This window comes from Abramis brama (genome assembly GCF_963993115.1).
Source record: "Abramis brama genome assembly, chromosome: 5".
Taxonomy (NCBI): domain Eukaryota; kingdom Metazoa; phylum Chordata; class Actinopteri; order Cypriniformes; family Leuciscidae; genus Abramis; species Abramis brama.
In genome coordinates, this window is record NC_139967.1 from 11,565,914 (window position 1) to 11,588,073 (window position 22,160).

Consider the following 22,160-nt stretch of genomic DNA (forward strand, 5'->3'; position numbering starts at 1 on the left):
TACTTTTTGCCTACTCTTTTATGAGGACTGTCAATTCAGACATACTTCTTTTGTCACATAACCTACTGTTTTTCACCTACTATAGCATATAGTAGGGAAGTATTTCGGATGAAGCCACGGTGTTACAAGTTTTTATAAATAAAACACATTTCTGCTGTTAAATTCTGTTGTTAGTGCAACACTGTTACTTCGATTTATTTATTTATTTTACATGAGGGATGAGTTGTAATGACTGAGCTTAACTTGTATTGAACCTGGAATATTCATTTAGTCAGGGTTAAGTTGATATAAATAAAGTTCAAGTGCACTTCAAAGGAAACGGTCTTCACTTGTCACCTTGTTGAAAATTAGCAAGAGTGACACTGAATATCACATGCATGTCAAGCTTGATACAGTATATCTCTCACACTTGAGATTCAAGGCAAGTGCAGTAGGAAATTCAATCTTTTCTACTGGATTATTTGGGTCATTAGTGGAGCGAAAAGAGACACCAGTCAGTCGTCTCAAGCATGAGTCAGATAACAAGGCAAAGGGAAAATGAAGTTGGGCTTAGTAATAGTCGCTGTCTAAAACCTCATAAAGTCTAGTCCATCCAAGAACCACATGAAGTAATTGTTCGTTGGCTCTGTTAAATTACAGGACAAGCTGTGATTGAATGACTAACATATGCTGGTTGAGTCTTGAGCCAGCTGGCTTCAAGTGGCCAAGCGCATGGAGGAGTGCTGTCAGCCCAAATGACAACTTTATTGTGCGTCTCTTTCAAACTCACAGATTGAATGTACAGTGGTTAATTAACCATTAATTTATTTCCCTAATCAAAGATCAGAAACAGGAGCCGCTCTGTTGTAATGTTTGGTTTTACCGTAGCAGCGGTAGAAGACTGGGGGAAGGGTTGATATCCACATTTAGCTGGATCGTGTTTCTTTATCTTTGTGTTACACCCAGTGCAGTGGTAGACACTTAGGTAAGCACTGAATAAGATCTCTGGTTCTCTGAACCCCCTCCTGACTGGTCCATGAATCATTAAATACCCAGGCCTTGCAACCAGAACATGGGTCATTACTGTGAAGAGCACTGCAATTATAGATGGACATCCTCTCCACGTTTGAGCCACCTAAGCTTGAACCGCCAGCAAGTTTCAGAGTTTTCAGAGAAGTTTCACTGAAGATTCATTTCTAGATTCACAGTGGAATTTTGGGGTGTTCCATGGCACGAGTTGGGATGGAAGGATTTGCTTGGCTCTAGCTCGAGGTGAAAGGATTGTTTAGGACAAAGTTGGTCTGGATGCGACTAGTTCCCATATTTTGATCGGCGGCTGAACCAATCAGCTTACAAGATGCAGGTAGGATCTGTTTGCATGCATCTAGAGATATTTGCTCAGCATGTTTTCACTGCTATTATCTGTACATCAGCCAGCAAAGAAAGCATTGAAATAAAAGCAATGATGAAAAGAAAATATCAAAAGAAAGATCAAAAGAAAGCAATACATTTCAGCATTCAAAGTGTCCATTAACATGCTCTCATACACTCTTCAGTTTCTACTTCCTGTTTGCTTTTATTTTGTACACAGTTGACAGTGAAAGCTTCAATGTAGCACAATGTGCTAGTGTATCTCCAACATGTCACCCATTGATTGATCACAAGCTGTAAATCTGACAAAACTTCAGGTTTTTTTACTCTTAGAAAGAGAGATGTAACTAGACCTCACTGCTAACTTTAGGAGAGTGATACGATTGCCCATTATGTCTAGTCTTTCCTTTTCTTGGCCAGGCCTGCTGAGGAGTAGGATGTCTTTACCATATCTTTCTCTCTCTTCCTCACTCCTTCCCTCTCTCTTTGATTTGGTTGAGGTCATCTCAACTCAGCCGCGACTGACATTTTAGACCAGGCTGAAGGACCATTTCTTAATTATTTTATTTTCTTTATAAGGGAAAAACTAAAGCTTCTAACTAAAGAAAATAACTTGATCTCTTGGCCTTGGCTCTTGGATTTTGTACAGGCTATACAATGAATAAAATATGGTTGACCTTAATAGTTTTGACTAAAGTGTGATTGTTTGGTGCTTACGGTATTTAATTGGTTGGGAATTATCTATTGTAGAAACATGCCCATTATTATTATGTGATGTTAATATCTGGACATACTTGACTGTATGTTTCATATGATCTGAAAGCTTACACTAAAATGTTTGAAAGTATTTTCATTATTCAGAAAAACAATTTATGTATATAATAATAAGGAAAGGGTGGGTGTGTCCAAATTTTTGACTGTATATGTGAACCATACTAGGTTTCTATGAGAGTAACTGCTTTCAGTTGTGTCTCTCATTTGAGAAGAGGAACAGTCTTTTCCTGTGCTGATGTCCATGAGTCTTATCACACTGAAAGTGTCACACTATAAACATTAGCATCCCCTCTGTCCATTGTTCCTCATGTGACATTGAGTTCAGCTTGTTCCCATGTGGGGACAGAAACTAGAGAGGGGGAGTCTCCACAATAATGCTGAGATTGAGATTGGTTCTGACATCTCAAATAGGGGATCTTCAATGATATTGTTCACCTGCCCCTTTGGCTTAAAGCAGGGGGAGAGGGGGAGGGGCATGTTTTGGGGTTGTCGGTGAGGACATGAAATGGTGGGGAGCGTGAAGTGATGTGAGGTGGTGGCTGGTGATTCACCACTTAGGGGTGCATGCGGTGGGATAAAAATTTTATTGGCGGACAGGTGGACGAAAATCTCCCATCTGAGAAATACGTCCCCCTCCCAAACACACACACAGTACCCTTGATTACGGTGTTCGTATAACTGCGGCGTTCAGAACAAGCCTCCATTGTGTGCCCCGAGGGCATGCTAAATGAGTGTCTCAGAGAGCAGCGGGACACAGACCGTTACAGCACAATTTAGTCTGTTCTGTTGTCTCAAGAAGGCCTCATTTCAGAAGCTCTCAGATCAGACAAATATAAGCAACCCCCTCCCTCCCTTCCTCTGTCCCTCCTTCCCTCCATATCTCCCTCTTTCTCTCTCCCTCTTCTGCTCCTTTGCCCTCTCCCCCTCTACATCCAACCAGCCCGCACCAGCCCAAATAGGCCAAATCTCATCTATTGTCCTTGGACTGCCCAGTGTGAAATTCGGTGTGACATTAAATGTTTTCTAATGAATAAATTTTGAAAGGATATGCAGAGAGAATATGTGTAATGGAATGTAGACTGCATTTTAAAAGCTTCTTTATTGTCCATCGTCTTTGGAATTTACAGGACAAAAAAACTGGCCCCTTTCAGAGCTAATGAGGTTTATGGGGGTGAAAAGGGGGCGGAGGAGATTTTGGGGGCTTCTAGTCGTTAGATTAGACTTGTTTTTTTGTTTTTTTTTCAGTTTCTTCTTCTAATTTGCTATATGAAAGTCAAATATCCAGGGTTCTAAAAAAAAAAATGGGAAGAGGACAAATTACAGCAAATTTCTGAAGAAAAGTAAGGACCACTGGAAATCCGAAAATATCTTGCTTCTAAAAATGCACAAATTTAATGCATGCCTCAAAAGTTTCTTTCTTATATTGTCATTCATAGGGACAGGAACATGGTCTACTCATTGCAGATGATATCTCATTACAAAAGCCTGTACAATAGAGAACAGCATTATAAAGTACTTAGTTAAACATCAGCAGGGGATTATGCGGTTGGTTGATCGTGACTTAATCAGAGACCTTAGACCCCGATTCTCGAGCTCAGTCTCAACATGACAGCAAGTCTATTAATGAAAGGGTGAAGAGTCGCTAGACTCTGTAGCTGAAGAAATGCATTATAATAGCCAATTTCATTTTAGTCCTGCCATTTCTTTATCCATAACCAATATTTTACAGGAAATGAGTCACTGATTATTTGTCTGAAATTGATCTTTAGGCCTGCTTTAAATACTAAGCTTCTGAACCTTACAGATCTAGAATGACACAATCCTATAGACTTGGTCAGTGTAAACAAATTGCATTGGGTCATGGTCAGTGTTGTGGTTGTCTGATTGACAGAAAGGAAAGGTTAAACTGGGTCAGTTGGACTTGGAGGGAGCCCTGATTGCCAGAGACCGAGTTGGCATCCAGGACTTTGTGCTTCTTGACGCCCACAACAGTGAAACAGCCTTCCTGGACAATCTGAAAAAACGTTTCACAGAGGATTTGATATACGTAAGTGAAAAACAAAGGTTAATTAGCGGGTTTTTTTCATTGTGATTGTATCTTTTATAAATCAAAAGACATCTCCATACTCACAGACTTACATAGGTACTCTGCTGATATCTGTAAACCCATACAAAGAGTTGGACATCTATACCAAGAAACAAATGGACCTCTACATGGGAGTGAACTTTTTTGAGCTTCCCCCTCATATGTAAGTGTTTAGCTTTATTGCCAAACCAGTCAATAAAACATTTAAAAATAAATTAGACAATTTTGTACATCTTTTGTCCTTTTCAGTTATGCATTAGCGGATAATGCCTACCACACCATGCTATCAGAAGCCAACAACCACTTTATTTTGATATCTGGGGAGAGCGGAGCAGGCAAAACTGAGGCCTCCAAGAAGATCTTGCAGTACTATGCAGTCAGCTGCCCTAGTTCCACCTTACTTGACACTGTGAGAGACCGCATGCTTATGTCCAACCCTGTACTAGAGGTCAGTACAACAACAATTTTCATAATAGGCCTGGCATTCATATGTATGCCATGCATTCATCAAATCTGTTTTTAGGCCTTTGGAAATGCAAAGACGATGAAAAATGACAACTCCAGCCGTTTTGGGAAGTATATGGACATCCAGTTTGATAGCCAGGTATAGATGCCTTCTAACTTCATCCCATCAATAATATTGCATGTTAAAGAAGGTTCACACTTGATTTTAATATGTAGGGAGATGCTGTTGGTGGCCACATACTCAGCTACCTGCTGGAAAAGTCTAGAGTGGTTCACCAAAACCATGGTGAGAGAAACTTTCATATCTTTTACCAGCTGGTGGAGGGAGGAGAGGAAGACCTACTGAGGCATCTGGGCTTAGAGAAGGACACTAAACGTTATAGTTATTTAGTGCAGGTATGGTTTCTCATTTTAAATCTGGTGTGTAACATAACTACAAAATGATTGTGAAATCTAAGAAGAATCAGACTCTCCAGTGTTTTTATAAATACATTTGTTGTCTTAATAGGGAGAATGCTCTAATGTGGGCTCTATTAATGACAAGAATGACTGGAAAACTGTCAAAAATGCATTATCAGTCATTGACTTTGATGCTAATGACATTGAGGTAAGGAGAGGTGCAATTTTTAAAATGCAATTTTTTTTGTCGATTTAAATGATCTGATGTGCAACTATGATGGACGCTGCCTTTAATAATAAAAATATACTTTTTCTTTAATATACTAGCACCTCTTTGGGATCATAGCTAGTGTGCTCCATCTGGGGAATGTGCACTTTGATGGAGACACCAAAGGCTATGCTACTCTAAACTCTAATGCAGCTCTGCGCTGGGTATCCAAGGTCAGTTTTTGGTAACACTTTATTTTGATAGTCCACTTTAGACATTCTACAAACTATAACTTTGCAACTACATGTCAACGACCAGTCATTAGAGTATTAGTAGACTATCTGCTTATACTTTATTTTGATGGTCCTCCAACATACATTCTACTGACTATAAATAACTTTGCTAGAACCTATTCAACTTATTCTACTAACCCTGACACTAACCTAACAGTACTAATACTCTAAAGAGAGTTCGTTGACATGTACTTGTATATTATTGAGTTAGTTGACATGTAGTTAGACATGTAGCAAAGTTAGTAGAATGTCTAAAGTGGACTATATCGAAATAAACTGTGACCCAGTTTTTATTATATATTGCCCTTAATTTTGTTAAACATTGACAATCTCTAAGTTCACATCTGCGTAACACTCCTTTTTTTATGTTCAGCTGTTAGGGGTCCATGTTCAGATCCTTCATGAAGCTCTTACATTCAGAAAGATTGAAGCCAAATCAGACGAGGTAAAATAAGGACAATTGTGAAATGTACTAATGAAATGTACTGTCTTTAACCAAAATCCTTGTCGAATCTTGTCTTTCTGACCTCCAGGTTTTGAGTCCGTTCACTGTTGATCACGCTATCTATGCCAGAGATGCCCTGGCCAAAGCCATCTATGGCCGTGCCTTCACATGGCTGGTCAACCAGATCAATGAGTCTCTGGAGAATAAAGTAAGAGGACAACAGTAAAAAAAAGTCCATATAATTACCATTTGAAGCCAGTTTAGTTACACTGTAAATCTACTGGTAGAATTTAGCTGAAATCCACTGGATGTGGTTTGCTCAGTTTTAAAAAACACTTAAAAATTCTAACGGTCAGCTTTAAAGAAACTATCAAATAAACTTAAACAACTTACTTCATTCTTTTCAAAATGTACTTTCATGAACTAAAAACTTTTTAAGTATTTGATTAGTAAACTATCAGTATACATATAAGTTCACTTGTAGTATAGTTGCAGTACAAATGAAAAAACTTGTGTACTCAAAGTTTACTACTGTTACACTTAAAATACAAATACATTGTGCCAATTTAGTCCAAAAGTAGCATTGAAGCAGTATACTTACAAGTATACTTCTAATATATAGTTATTAGTATAGTTACTACACAAAGTATACTTAAAATGTACCTGAAATTTACTTAAGTATACTTTTTTTTTTTAGGATTCTAACAGGAAGACAGTCATTGGATTGTTAGACATCTATGGATTTGAGGTATTCACTGTTAACAGGTATGTGTTTGGAATTAAGTGAGATAGATAGACGGATAGATGAGATAGATAGATAGATAGATAGATAGATAGATAGATAGATAGATAGATAGATAGATAGATAGATAGATAGATAGATAGATAGATAGATAGATAGATAGATAGATAGATAGATAGAATTAAAAAAAAAATTTTTGTGCGCATGATGTTATAGATCTTTGTTCATTTTATGTCTATGTGTGCTTAGTTTTGAGCAGTTTTGCATAAACTACTGCAATGAGAAGTTACAGCAGCTCTTCATTCAATTGACGCTGAAGTCTGAACAGGAGGAATATGAAGCAGAAGGAATTGGGGTGAGTTAGAGCACATCATTCATTCATCATTCAAACACCACTTATAGAATAATATCCTAAGTTTAAAAAAGAGAATAAGGGTCATTTTCTTTCACTGTGTTTTAGTGGGAGCCGGTGCAGTTCTTCAACAATAAAATCATCTGTGACCTGGTGGAGGAGAAGCACAGAGGAATCATCTCTGTGCTGGTATAAAATTATGAGAACACTGTCTTTACACACTGAAGAGGCATAAATAGATAAAGATTCCTGTTTGTTGCAAACTGAAGCATTTGCATGGGAGAACTTGTGTCTCTTTGTATTTCAGGATGATGAGTGTGTGAGGCCAGGTGATGCCTCGGATCTCACTTTTCTTGAGAAACTTGAAGAGAAAATGGGCAATCATCCCCACTTTGTTACGTGAGTTTGTTATATAAATCAGTATTGTATGTGACACTAATCAAGTGTTCCTCTGCTTATGTATCTTTTAATTAATTCAGTACTGCTAGAAACTATCAGCAGTGTGATTCTTCACTACAAGCCTCTGATGTTGAAGAATCAGCCAAGTCTTGTTATATTTGAAACTGAAGCATTCACCCCCTGGTCTGGCTACATTGTCTCTCTTAAGCCTTGTATTGACTGACACCCTGATGAACAGCAGTCTGGGAGATAGAGAGATTGTGATGTTGTGTTACTCGCTCTGTATCAAGGTCAAATACAAATTAAGTTCTAGAATTACTGAACCTTCAAAAGTTATTGTACTTCACTAGACCATAGCACTAGCAATGTCAAGGTCGTAGGATTCCCAGGAAACACACATCCAAATAAACTGCAATAAAAGTTCAAAATAACTTCTAAGCAGACCAAGAGCGAATGGATCTTCAAAAGGGGGTTTGTGACCCTATGTATTTGTATACATATACAAATTATTATTTTAATGCATGTGCAAATTTAAGCATCATAAATAGTTCCCATCTGAAAAAGATGAAGACTTCTGCTCTTAATTTAGAAATTTTTAGTGAATTCATTTGATTTTGGTCTTATGAGAGAAATTTCCTTTTCTATTCTGTGAACTGAAGGCATAAACTGGCTGATAAGAAGACCCGTAAGTCTCTGGAGAGAGGAGATTTTCGTCTTCTTCATTATGCAGGAGAGGTGACATACTGCGTTGTGGGTAAGAGAAGAAAAACACATTTCAGATAAATAAACCTCTGAAAAATACTCCTTTTTTTGGCTTTCACAACCTGTTGTTTTTATGATCCATTCTTTTTGTCTCATTTCAACAGGGTTCATCGACAAAAACAATGATCTTTTGTACAAGAACATCAAAGATGTAAGTGCACAGGGTGTACAATAAAGGATAACGCTGGTGAGGGTGGATGAAAGGAAAATGGCTCAAAAAACCGCATAATTATTTGCCTTCTATTACTTTTGGTCCTATAAGAGTTAATGGCAGTAATTGTGTGTGCACATGTGTATTTCTTATGTGTCTGCATTTGTGTATGTGTAACCAACAGGTGATGCGCCTGTCAAAGAACCCAATAATACAGCAGTGCTTTCCGGCCACTGAGGGAGACAGCAGGAGAAGACCTGAGACAGTGAGTCCTCACTGTGTTAAATATATAGCCTACATATTTTTTAAGATGAAATTAAATTGTACAAATTTAATTTTGGGTACTCGTACCACAGTAAGCTTTGACATACCCAGATGTCTTGTTTGCCAAAATGTGCTATATAGTAAAGCACTAATGTACTGTATTTGCAATGCACTTGACTTTCCATTGATATTATATATGAAACCGAATGTAATTTCAAGATTTTTCATTATCATTTGATTGGGCTTGAATTCGACACAAACTTGGAATAAAAGCACAAAAGAAAAGTTTTTATTTATAGTTGTTTTTAAAATAGTTATTTCCAAAATAATAAGAATTATACATGCAACATAGTAAGGTCATGTGACAAAAATGTAGCATATCATGTTTGAAACATAATACAAAATTTTAAACATGATTACACAATCAATCAATCAATCAAACCCAGATCACAGACACTATATTGCAAATTTTGTATGTGATCCAGGAATTATTTTCGTACTGAAAATACACACAAGCCTTTAAGGCCCGTTCACACCAAGGACGATAACTAACGATATAGATAAAGTTAAAAAAATCGTTTCTAAATGTAAAAGAATTGCAGAGTTCACACCACAACTATAACTATGGTGGCACAGAGAAATGATAGTAAAAAACTGTTTCCAACTGATGAACAATAAAAACATTGACAGCCAATCAAAATCCATCCTGGTTTAAGACCTCGGACATTTAAAGCGGCAGACGACAGAATTGCAGTGCACACTTATTAGAATAAACAGAACGATATTGTCTGCTGGTGTAGATGATAATATAGATAGTTATAGTTATCTTAATAATTATCGTTCTTGTTGTGAACGGGCCTTTAGCATTTCTGTAATTGCTGCATGAGTAGTGTTGCCTACTAATGCTATTTTAAACCAAGAAAACTGAAAAAACGAAAGAATTAAAAAAAGAAATGCTGCTGTGACAGCTCGTATGATATCTAACTAAATGTGACATCTCATTTAATCTGTTTTGTGATATGAAATGTGTAGGTGTCTACTCAGTTTAAGAACAGTCTTCTGCAGCTGACGGAGATTCTGACAGCCAAGGATGCGTGGTACGTGCGCTGCCTCAAGTCCAATGACAATAAACAGCCAGGTGAGAAACTTGTGCAGAAATGTTAAAGACAAAGTTACCATTTACTTTTGTGTGTCAAATGCATTTTTGTTATATCACAGGCAAGTTTGATGAAGTTCTGGTCAGACACCAGGTGAAATATCTGGGGTTAATGGAGCACCTGAGGGTCAGACGAGCTGGATTTGCATATCGCCGGAGATATGAGGTTTTTCTACAGAGGTATAGTGGCAGCATTCAATGCGCTCACATACTCAGATATGACAGCTGTTAGCTTTTCAACATTAGTGGAATTGAAATACTGAACATATGCAATGTTCCTAAGGTATAAAGCACTTTGTCCTGCCACTTGGCCCCACTGGCGAGGTGTACCTGCAGATGGGGTCGAAACCCTGGTGCAACATCTAGGCTACCAGCCTGATGAGTATAAAATGGGCAGGTGAGCTGTTTCAGACTTCCAACTTTACAATTGATAAACATTTAGCATCTGTTTTTGACCATGCAAACCTGAATTACACTTTGTGTAAGCGTCTCAATCAGCTCTCTAGTTCAGTATCAGGGCACTGATCAGGGAGTCAGCCATTTTAAGGGCTGTCTCAATTGCAAAATCCAAAAAAAAAAAAAAAATTTTTTTTTTAAATACAAATTATTTAATTATATTTCAGCATTGCTAGGCAGGTAATTAACATATTCTAGCTAACATATTTACAGCTTAAATGTTGCACGCATAAGTAACAAGCGAAGTATTTATCATAATGTACTTTAAATAACATAAAAAGATATCCGATCTGCTGTTCATAAATACCAATAGTGATGTTGTACATTGAGGACATTGTCATGTCTGCGGAAATAGAGTCGACAGAGTCCCAATGTGTAGTGAGCCATGGTCCTTACCAGTGCCCGAATTTGTGTACGCGATATTCTGATTCATGACCTGGAAAGCTAGTGAGCTGATTGAGACGCACCCCACATTTTCAATATCACCTCCTTCTACAGAACAAAGATATTTATACGATATGCCAGGACACTTTTTGCCATAGAAGATGCCTTTGAAATCTGCAAAAATGAACTGGGTAAGCAACAGAGAATTCAAGAGAAACATTTTCAAATGTGTATATATATATATATATATACATTCTAGACATTTTAATGTTGCTTTTACAGCTACAAAACTACAGGCCAAATACAAAGGCTACAGAGCCAAAGGAGAGTTTCGAAAACAGAAAGAGGCTGGTAAGTAACAGTATTTATTGATTTAATACAGCTTTTCAATAATTGCTATTATTTGAAGTATATTACAGAATATTATTACAGTCCATTGCAATATGAAGTCTGTTTATTATAGCATGCATACATGCGCTATTTGCATTTTCATTATGTGATTCATCTTTTTTTTGCCATCATTTAGCTACAAAAATTGAGTCATGTTGGAGAGGAGCGCAGGCACGCAAAGAGAAAGATCGCAGAGCCTGGGCTGTGAAAGTCATTAAAAAGTTAGTAATATTAGTTTTAATATTAATACACCTTATTTACCAGGTGCATAACCTTTCACTTAACGGGTGAGATGGCATTCCCATTATGACATGATGTTTCCATGCAGGTTTATTAAGGGCTATATGACAAGACGTGATGCAAAAACAACTGACAACTCTGAATACCTGGCCTTCGTCCGACAGAGCTACCTGAATAGACTCAAAGGCAACTTACCAAAAACCGTCCTGGACAAGACCACATGGCTGACACCTCCCCCAGTCATGACAGAGGTATTCACAAATTATCTCTTACTAAGATCTGAGGAACCCAACAGTGGCTCCAAAAAGTGTTTTTTGGAGCCACTTAAAACACTTAAGACAAGGCAAGTTTATGTATATAACACTAATAGCACAGTTCATACACAATGGTAATTCAAAGTGTGTTACATACAAATCTTGTATGAATTATTTAAAAATACAACAACAACAAAACAATAAAAAGGGATAAATTAAAACAAAATAAGTTATACATTAAAAGGAAGTGCGATCAGTACAATATAGAAACTGCTCAATCAGGGAATGAACAGCTGAACAGATATTGTAAGCCTAGAGCACTTAAGCCAAACTTAAATGTATATACATTTCATTGCATTAAAAGTGGCATCAAAATAATTGCCACTTGATTTGATATGTTATCTAATCTTCATTTTTAAGTGCTTAAGGCAAAAACGTTGTTTTTTAATGCACTGGTCAATTTTGAGGGCTATTTGACTTTTATTCCTTTCTATATTCTGAAGGCTTTTACAGAGGGGTTTGCTCATTTATCATTTCCCATATCAAAATTCCTTCTGTAAAAACCTTTGACTAAAACAAAACATGAATTTGAACCTGGATTTCTCCAATGTTCTGTTCTTGAAAATGTATGGAAATCCATGCATAATTAGTTGCATAATACCTCATTTGCATATTTAAACACAATTTCTGAAAACTTCCTAAGCACATAATGTTTGAAATTCTTTATGTAATCAATCAACTGGGGGAGTATGGTGATATCTATTAGTTAAATGTGTTTACCCAGTCTTGCTGTCCAAATGCTTTTGGGGCCACTGTATGCATACTTTCATAAGTGTTTCAATTTGGAAAAGTCTCTGATGCTGTTGTTTGTAGACCTCAGATATTCTACGACAGCTGCACACACGTATGATGGTGAGGAAGTATGTGCGGGGAATTACGCCACAGAAAAAAGCACAGGTCACTATCACTGTTTTCACAGGCTTTCATGTCTTTTGAAGTACACTTTCAGCCAGTTTATTAACTGGTTAATGCTATATCTTTTCACAGCTGCAACAAAAAGTAGTAACCAGTGCCATCTTTAAGGGAAAGAAGGATAGCTATCCTCCGAGCATCGCTGTTCCTTTTGTGGACTCTAGAATCAGTTAGTACAGTTTATTATACATAAAAAAAACACTAACAGTTTTGCACAGATCTTTTTGCATATCTTACACATTTTGTTCCATGTACCAGATGAACAGGAAATCAATATGAGGGTTCTTCAGACTATACGACATGAACGCATCAAGGTAAATCAGAATCTTTAATAAGGCCCAGTTGTCATTCATGCAGAATAGAATAAGAACCTGTTCTCCATTCACCACGTCTCTCTGCAGTACAGCGTTCCTGTGGTGAAGTATGACAGGAATGGATTTAAACCCAGACAAAGGCAACTTATTCTCACTCAGGTAGCTTTATACCTGGTAGAAGAGGCTAAGATCAAACAGAGAGTGGACTATGTTTCTCTAAAAGGTAGGTTCAGAAGGGAACATGATATGCATAGTAGTAACTCAGTGAAATAAAAGAACATTACAGAACTTTTAAAGTGGTCTGCTTTTAATTATTTCCGTGTAGTATTCCTCAAGCTTCTTACCCGGGCAGTATCTTCAAAGGTACAACTTTGTACCTTATCTACCCCTAAAGGGTGCATTATGTACCTACATTACTAAGGGACAATAATGTACTTCTAAGGTACCAGTATACAGCCTTTAGAGGTAGATAAGATATAAAGTGTACCCTTTATGGGCATATTGTACCCCTAATAGTATATTTTTTGCATTGATTTTTTTTTTTTTTTGTTGATAGAGACAATGTATATTTTGTGTATTTAGAAAGTTCTGTAAGTTACATTAGCCTACTGTTCAAATGTTTTGAGTCAGTACGATTTTTAACGTTTTTGAAAGAACCCTCTTACGCTTATCAAGGCTGCATTTATTTGATCAAAAAAGCAGTAAAACAGTAATATTGTGAAAGATTATTACTAGGGATTCATAATATATCAGCATCATTTTTAATGTTATCTTTATTGGCCCGATAAAAAAACTTGCCCGATATATTAAAGCCGATAAATAATGGATTATTTCCTTTAGCCGAGACACTTCACATGCACACTGTTCGTCATGATGGTTTTGAATTGCTTGAAATATGATTGAAATCACTTCAAAAAGGTGCAGCGCAAGTCTGTCATATAGGATACATAAAATTATAATGAGAACATTATAATTGTGTGCTTGGGTCATGGCTTTTAATGGTGAGACTTTAGTTTTTTTTTAAATCAGGCTCTCAAAAAGTATTAAAAAAAATTGGATTTAGATTTATCGGCCAATATATCGGTTATCGGCTTTCAAATACAAAGGGTTATTGGTAGCGGCCAAAATTTTCATTCCTAATTATTATTACCATTTAAAATAACTATTTTGTATTATATATATATATGTGTGTGTGTATATATATATATATATATATATATACTTTGTACAATAATTTGCACTATATATTTATTTGTTTTATTGTAACATTTATTTGCAAAGTGGCGAGAATAGAGTCCAGAGTGAATTTCTTGTGCACACAGGTGCTTCAGTCAGTAATCTGGGTGACTCCGTTATGATCCTTCATGTTGCTTTTAATGAGCCAAAACAGAAGGTGAGCAAACCAAGCTTCACAGGATGTATGTAAACTCTAAATTGTTTCGTGGTAAAATGTTACAGAATGTCATGCTTAATTTGCATGTACTAATGTAGTTTCATTTCTCCAAGGGGGACCTGGTACTTCAGTGTGACCACCTGTTTGAAGCTTTGACCAAACTGGCTATGATTGCAAACAAGCAGAATAACATCAAGGTTGTTCAGGGAAGGTAAAAACACTAACATCACCTATTTTCCAACCTGTAATCTTCATTTGGGAATAGTGTGTTAACATCTGATCTTCTCGCAGCATAAAGTTTGAGATCCAGGCAGGAAAGGAGAGCGGTGTGGACTTCAGCACTGGCCAAGATCCTATGATTTATAAAGGCAAAAATGGTCATCTGATGGTGGTAAGTAATTATTTCTTTATTTCTGCTTAATTTAACATTATTGTTCATGTGCTTAGACTCTTTCATTATCAAAGGTGGCTCCACGGAACAAGTCTCGATGATCTGAAGGAGGTCACCAAGTCTCTGTATATTTCATGAGGGAAATCCTAATGGAAGAAGATATCTTTCTCCACCTCCCAAAATGTGATACACACACGCACACAGCAGTCCACTAAGAGAGCAGTATATGGAGATACAAAGCAGCATTGATCACTGGAAGTACAAATGGAAAATTACAGCTATAGGAAAAAGAAAGCTATTTGTGTCCAAATTGTTTAGATTACAGTTCTTCCAATGACATTTCTTGTATATTAAATATTTTATTTGGTCATTTTCATGCTTTGTTGTTGAGCCATGTTTATAATATTGTTTTATACCAATACATACAAATCACAGAAATAAAAGATGAACGGGGAAAAAAAAGCAGTTTGGTCCACAAAATGTGTAGAAATCTTTATTTGTGATAACATGTATAAATAATTTGTATGTAAAACTTTATTTATTTTTTATTCATGTGCACGTCTGTACAAACTTCTCTACAGTATTACAGATTTCATAGTTTTTTTTTTTTGAAATACACATTTGATAAAACTAATGAGCACAAACAATCTGTGATGCTACACGCTGCAGCAAAAGAGAGCTCGTGCTCCTCTACTTCCTGAAGCTTCTTTGACGTGGCCGAGTCTCTGATTACACTCTTATACTTGGTGTCCGTTACTCAATTACAGATATACATCCAAACGCTTCTGACTACATCTCAGTTTCTTGTATGTGATCACCTACAAAACCCAGACGCGTAATTAACTTGATGGAATTTAATACAGTGCATCAGAAAAGTATTTAAAAGCATAATCCGAGTTTACTCTAGTAGTTTACTGATTGTAGCTCAAAGGGCATTGAAAACTTGCTGATTTCTGGGTTTGATCATCTAAAAGTGCCTCATGTACATGAGTGAAAGCACCATAACACTATACTGCCCTCTACTGACCAAACTCATAGAGACCTCTCAAAAATCCAGCATTCAAATGAAGCATCCAGATTAAGCGCAAGTGACAGTTTGCACAAATATTTTTGCACAAGCATAATAAAATGAAAATGGACAGATTAAGAATTTTTATGACACTCTCATCTGAGTGTAAACATAGGGGAGCTCTGGATTGAAAATCCATAATAATAACAATAATATCCTCCTTCACTGAATTCACTGATCACTGGACTGCCAAACCACACAGACACATTCAAGGCCAGTGAAATTCGCTGGATCTCAAATCAAATCTCAGTAAGACACTATCAGCACTGTCAAACGCTTGCTCCAACACTTCAATTCAAAGCGCCAAAGCAAACAAAAACAATTAATTGGGGATAAACTAAACTCAAAAACTACAAAAATCCAACATCTATGACAACACGCAAAAGAAAAACACTCAAAAGCACAGTATTAATCTATAAGGCACCAGGAACCCTACAGTCTTCAATCAAACAGAAAAAAAATAATAAAACAAATGACAAAATGGACAAGAATACTATGGCTAACAACTCAATTCTGATAATATTCATTAGCTGTAAATCTACAAATTAAATGACAGTTGATCAACTTGATATATTCAAATTGTAACTTGCTTTATGAATAGCAAATAGGGCAAAACGTTAAGGGAATGTCATGAATGCAGTAAAACTACCCTTCTGTTCACACTAACACCATCCCATAACTTTTTAGTAAGGTCCTCAAATGCACAACTGCTGTTTGAGGAGAGGTCAATGCTGCACTGCCCTATATGCTATATTTATATAACATTATCAATACTAACTAGTATTCCTTTGTCTCTCTAAGAAAGCAGACTCAGTATAAACTTAACTGACGTGTCCGTGTGCAAATACAGGAGCGTATCTGAAGCGCTGGTAGTTGTTAAGGCACTGAAACGTGGTGAAACTGTAGGGTCACTGGTGGTGGTGAGTGCGGTCATCGGGACGTTTGATATGGATCCTCCGCACTCTTTCAATGCGCTCCCTCTCTTCGTCCTCGTCGATGTGGTGGGAACGACCTGCAGCGCCCCCTGTGGCCTCCAGCAGTGCATTGTCTGGTCCTCGGCCATCTTGAGACTCGTACAGCAAGATGTTGAGGGTCTCTTCATAGATGCGAGCCTCTGGGAACTCAACCTGTGATCGAGGGAAGCATTAAAAAAGGTGAGTGACATAAACCTACAATATTTTAGATGCTAGTTCTGTTTCTGATCTTAAATAAAAACAGGTTTCTGCAGGTAAAACCTAGTAAAGAAACCAAGTGAAGAACATTTACAGAATAAATTAAAGGGAACAATACGTCAATGTTGTATAAATGTCTAGGAAGCACACAATGAGTAGTATTAGCAACACTTCAAAGTTTGAAAATACAACTTCTAACAGATCTCCATTACTTTTTTTAATTACTTTCCCAACCACTAGAATATGGAAATAACTTACTGTACTATGATCACACTGCAAAAAAGTAATGTTCTTCCTCAGTATTTTTATCTTGTTTTCCAGAACAAATGTCTAAAGATTCTTAAATGAAGAAGATACATTTATTTAAGAAGCAAAAAGATAAGTCTTGTTTTCTGAGAAATTAAGTGTTAATGATTCAAATGAGCAAATAGTTGCCAATGGGTTCAGAAAAATCAAAAGTTTTCCACTGACAAATATCTGCATTTGAAAACAAGACAAAAATACTAAGGAAGATATACATTTTTGCAGTGCATGCAACATTTAATGCCATGACATCATTCATTTAAAAATTTCTGCTCTAATTTAAGCCCTTAATTTGTGGAAGGGCAAATTGAGACTTTTTAAAACCCACAGAAACCCTGATGATAGACTGGATAAATTATTAGATTTTTTATGTGGATGAACTGATCACCCTTTACCTTTGTCTGCTTCTTCTCAGTAGCGTAGACTATTGAGGTGCAGCAAACCTCTGCAATCTTCCTGCCCTGGCCGTAAAAAGACCAGCAACAAATCTCATCACCAATTACATCCTTGATGAAGAGCACTCGGCCGTTGAACCTCAGAGACAGCTTGTCAAACAGCTCGATGTTCTTCAACATGTTGTCATCAGAGTTGCTACAAAGAGAAAGGGCAAATCGATCAGGTGAAAGCTCAGCAATATGTATCCCAGCAACCCAAACCTTGTAAGAAATTCAGCTAATTTTACCTTGTATATGAATATTTATTGTTGCTCCTGTTGTACAGCAGTTTGACTGTAGGCTGCAAACACACAGAAAGACAAGTCAAGTTTCTGTTGTGGGCATAAGCAAATACAATTTCTTTAAGATCGACATGGTTGTGAAGAATTTGTACCTTATTAGCAGTGGCAATGAGCCTCTGTTCTTCCTTAGATGATGTCACAAGTGGAACTTTACAGAATGGTTCATACGCATCTTTGTTCTGAAATTTTTTTTAAAATCCAAAATGTTATTAAAAAAAAAACATTACGGAATATGGAATTATGGAATATGTTAGTTCACCCAAAAATTCAAATTCTGTCATCATTTACTCACCCTCATATCATTTCAAACCCATTAAACTTTCATTCATATTTAAAACAAAAATGAAAATATTTTTAATGAAACCTGAGAGATGTGTTTTGGTCAATTACACCAAAATTGACATCTTTTTAAGAGACGTGATCGCTTTATATGATAAACAGATTTAATTTAGGCCTTTATTCACATATAAACATCGACACACATAGAGCACATCAAATATAGTAAATGGACGCTAAAACGTGCTTGCTTGATATGCAAGAAACCAATGAAGTTCGTTCTTGCGTGTCACAATAACCAATGAGGATTGTTCCTTCGCATCAAGCATGTACGGTCGAACTTCTATTTACCTTATTTGATGAGTTCTTGGTGTGCTCATTAATGTTTACACTGCCGGTCAAAAGTTTGGAATAATTATTCTCTTTATGTTCACCAAGGCTGCAATTATTTTATAAAAAAAAAAATAGAATAAAAACAGAAATATTCTGAAATATTAATTTCAAATTTAATATTATTAAGTTAAAATATTAATTTGAAATGTAATTAATTTAAAATATAATTTATTTTTGTGATGGCAAAGCTGAATTTTCAGAAACCATTACTTCAGTGTCACATGATCCTTCAGAATGTTTTTAATGCTGATTTGGTGCTCAAGAAACATTTATTATTATCATCAATGTAGAAAATGTAGATTTTGCTGCTTAATATTTTTGTGGAAACCGTGATAGACTACCACTCAAAGGTCTGAGGCAAGTATGACTTAAAAAAAAGAAGAAAGAAAATAATTTAATACTTTTATTTTAACTGTATCGAAAAATGACTTTTTATATGCGTTTATCATAAAATTGTGAATATATACAATATAATATATGCAATATTCCACCACTGTGTTAAAATTCAGAGTGTTTTCTGTAAAATGAGACCATTTTTATCCATTTACTCCAATGTATGTGGGAAGGGCGCTCTTTTAAATTCAGATATGCCAAATCCTCTAAAAAATTCAAAATATGCTGCAGAGCTGAAGAGGTTGAGCAAGGATACATAAATTAACCAAAGATACAGTAAAAGATGTCTACGTCAAATAAATGCTGTTCTTTTGAACTTTCTATTCATCAAAGAAGCCTGAAAAAAAAATTATTACCAGCAAGAACTGTTTTCACCATTAATTATGCATTCTATTATAAAACAGAAATCAGTTTTTTAAAATTGTAATAATATTTCAAAGTTATTTTACTGTATTTTTGATTTTTTTTTAAAAAAGCAGCCTCGCTGAGCATAAGATGCTTTTTTTTTTTAAATGAAAATTAAAAATCGTAACTATTCCAAAATTTTTTAACTGTTATGTGAATAAATGGAGGAACACAAATCTCTCAGGTTTCTCTTGCCCTAATGCAGTCTCTCTATAGCATGTTTACTCTACCTGTAATGCTGCCTGACACTCATCCACCAGGCCCTGCACCAGGTAATACTTTGCCTCTGCCAGTAACTCCTCCGTCTCCCTCCGGCTCTCAGGTAACGGGACAACTCCATCCCTGAGGTAGTTCAGGATGGTCCCAAAGTGCTTCCCACACCTGTCAATCAGAATCCAGCCTGGAGAAAGATCAGAGGTTAAAAAAAAGTGATACCTGGACACTTCAGAACCACACATTTGCATTCATATGCTTCATCATTCTACAGTACAGTACAGCTACCTTCACTATCTGTGAGGACCTCCATACGGCCACTGAACATGGCCTTCAGCATGGTGTCCTGTTTGGTCAGGGTCTGCATGGTGGTGTAGTACAGCGCTCCCCCGACATTCAGCTTTACGTATTTGGAACTGGGACTAGACCCCTTGAAGGAGGTGGTCCGCGTTGTAGCTGCCGGCACAGCCGAGCTCACCACACTTTCTCCTGACATCTCTTCCTGAAAATCAGACAGGGATGGGAATGAATGGTGATGAAGGACACACAAACTAATATTCAGTTTCTTTCAGGGGATTAATGACATAGAAATCTATATTGCAAACCCACACACACACACACACCACTCTATCATTCTTTAAAGTGTTTATGAAATGTGTATGAACACAGTGAGGGACAATGTGAAATTTCTTTAGTAGATGAATTAAAATGGCGTAAATGTCAAAGATTAAAAAAAAAAAATGTATGGACGTTTTTATAGTTTTAGGGGGTGGGGCAGTGCATATCACCTCACATATTCCCTTAACCTTAAATGTAACGCATGAACAAATTGATTAATTGTAAAACATTAAAGCATGTTAACTTCTCTATAATGCAATGAGAAACAAGGTTCGTCGCACAACGGGACAGGATTTAATGACGTCACACCCAAACCTGCTGGGATTTTTCACTTAAACCAAGTAGATTTGAGTCATGTAAATTCCTGTATATATTTGTTTGTGTATAAACATGATTCGTAACTGAATGCGATGAAAATAAATCGTTTAATTTAAAGTTACTCATAGGAAACAGATGGCTACAGGAGCTAAAAAGCTAAAAGAGCTAAACTAGCACACTAGCTTGTTATCTCCATTTCTTTAAAGAAAACACGAAATTACTGGTAAAAAGCTAATAACTACACGCAAAAACAAATAGTTATTAAAATATACTCTAACAGAACCGGATAAATTAGATGAAATATCAGACAAATATCATTATTTACCATAGAAATCCCCCCCGATTCTTTCGGGCCGCTTGGAACGGGTCTGGAATTAGATCACTTCCGGTCGCAGCCCAGACTCGTTCACGAGGCTGCAGGTCACGCGCTTACAGGCAAAATAAACGATCGCGCTTTTCATTACAGTAGATGGGAAGTAACTCCACTTGTCCAGTGTCCTGTCATTTAAAATGTTATGTTAATGTTAATGTTCACACTTCCTGTGATTGTACCTGTACACTTATTTGTGAGTTTTGTGTTTTTTATATCTATCTAACAAAAGAGATTCATACAAAGAACTTTGTCTGTTATACAAAAAACAAAAACAAAGAACATTTAAAGCAACAGATCTGATAAAGTTCACTTCACAGTAAAGGGCACATTTTAGATGCCACAGTACTACATTGTTTTTGGACATGTAGGCTAAAGGAAGGCTGAAAAATAAATGTGAGAAAAGAATATATATGTATATATATATATATATATATATATATATATATATATATATATATATATATCTTTCTGGTGATGCATCTGATGGATCATGTGGCACTAAAGACTAAATGATGCTGAAAATTCAGCTTTGCATCACAGAAATAAATTATATTTTAAAGTTTAGAAATAGAAAACAGTTATTTTAAATTGTATTAATATTGCACAATATTACTGTTTTTTTTTTCTGTATTTTTGATCAAATAAATGCAGGCTTGATGAGCACGAGACTTTAAAAATAGTAATGTTTCCAAACTTATATATATACAAGATTGTCAAAAGTTTGGAAACATTACTATATATATTACATATTACATATTATATTATATGTTACATATCATATAAGATTGTCAAAAGTTTGGAAACATTATTACTATATATATTACATATAGTATATATATATATATATATATATATATATATATATATATATATATATATATATATATATATATATATACCCAAGATTTTTACAATAACCGATTCAATTATCTACATAAGTATACATAAGGGCAAGATACAAGTCAGCTGTACCAAATGTAGATTGTTTTCCAAATACTTTTTTCCCACCAATTTTTTAAATCTTTAATCCTGATAAAGAACAACCATAACGTTGTTATTGAAAGTGACGTTTTCGATTTTTATTATTAAAAAAAAAAAGATTTGATTTTTCTGTTTCGGTTTATATGGATTTATCTTTTATGACTGTCTTCCTCTCCTGTTATTTCAATATAAACAAACAAACTAACTAACAAAACAATACATCAACATTTTTCAGCACGCAGTTTCACAAAGGGTTCCGCCAAATGTTTC

At 36.0% G+C, this 22,160-nt stretch overlaps 2 protein-coding genes across 2 annotated transcripts; one reads left to right on the forward strand and one right to left on the reverse strand.

Annotated features, from left to right (window-relative positions):
• Positions 1-1,078: 1,078 nt before the first annotated feature.
• On the forward strand, positions 1,079-15,274 carry myo1ha (myosin IHa). The gene is given in 32 exon segments (XM_084115868.1): positions 1,079-1,342; positions 4,016-4,171; positions 4,258-4,373; positions 4,460-4,658; positions 4,734-4,814; positions 4,892-5,071; positions 5,184-5,282; positions 5,402-5,515; positions 5,949-6,020; positions 6,109-6,228; positions 6,718-6,785; positions 7,012-7,117; positions 7,223-7,303; positions 7,422-7,513; positions 8,173-8,267; positions 8,380-8,426; positions 8,611-8,691; positions 9,723-9,834; positions 9,837-10,026; positions 10,130-10,243; positions 10,801-10,877; positions 10,969-11,037; positions 11,213-11,297; positions 11,405-11,567; positions 12,444-12,527; positions 12,618-12,711; positions 12,801-12,856; positions 12,944-13,079; positions 14,179-14,249; positions 14,363-14,460; positions 14,541-14,640; positions 14,715-15,274. Coding segments are annotated over 32 exon segments (3,189 nt in total). The 5' UTR covers positions 1,079-1,336; the 3' UTR covers positions 14,742-15,274.
• kctd10 (potassium channel tetramerization domain containing 10) lies at positions 15,107-20,977 on the reverse strand. The gene is made up of 7 exons (XM_084115869.1): positions 20,862-20,977; positions 19,889-20,102; positions 19,618-19,787; positions 18,013-18,099; positions 17,867-17,919; positions 17,580-17,775; positions 15,107-16,836 (listed from the first exon to the last, which is right to left on the reverse strand). Exons 1-7 carry the CDS (start codon positions 20,862-20,864, stop codon positions 16,618-16,620), a joined length of 942 nt encoding a protein of 313 aa, XP_083971995.1. The 5' UTR covers positions 20,865-20,977; the 3' UTR covers positions 15,107-16,617.
• Between the last annotated feature and the right edge of the window lie 1,183 nt (positions 20,978-22,160).

Bases quoted from the DNA above. Each gene is read 5' to 3' on its own strand.
- kctd10 (XM_084115869.1), bottom strand. The intron at 19,788-19,888 runs GTAGCTGTACTG...ATCTTTCTCCAG, and splicing joins GGTCCTCACAGATAGTGAAG to GCTGGATTCTGATTGACAGG. The intron at 17,776-17,866 runs GTAAAATTAGCT...TTCTCTTTGTAG, and splicing joins AATAAATATTCATATACAAG to CAACTCTGATGACAACATGT.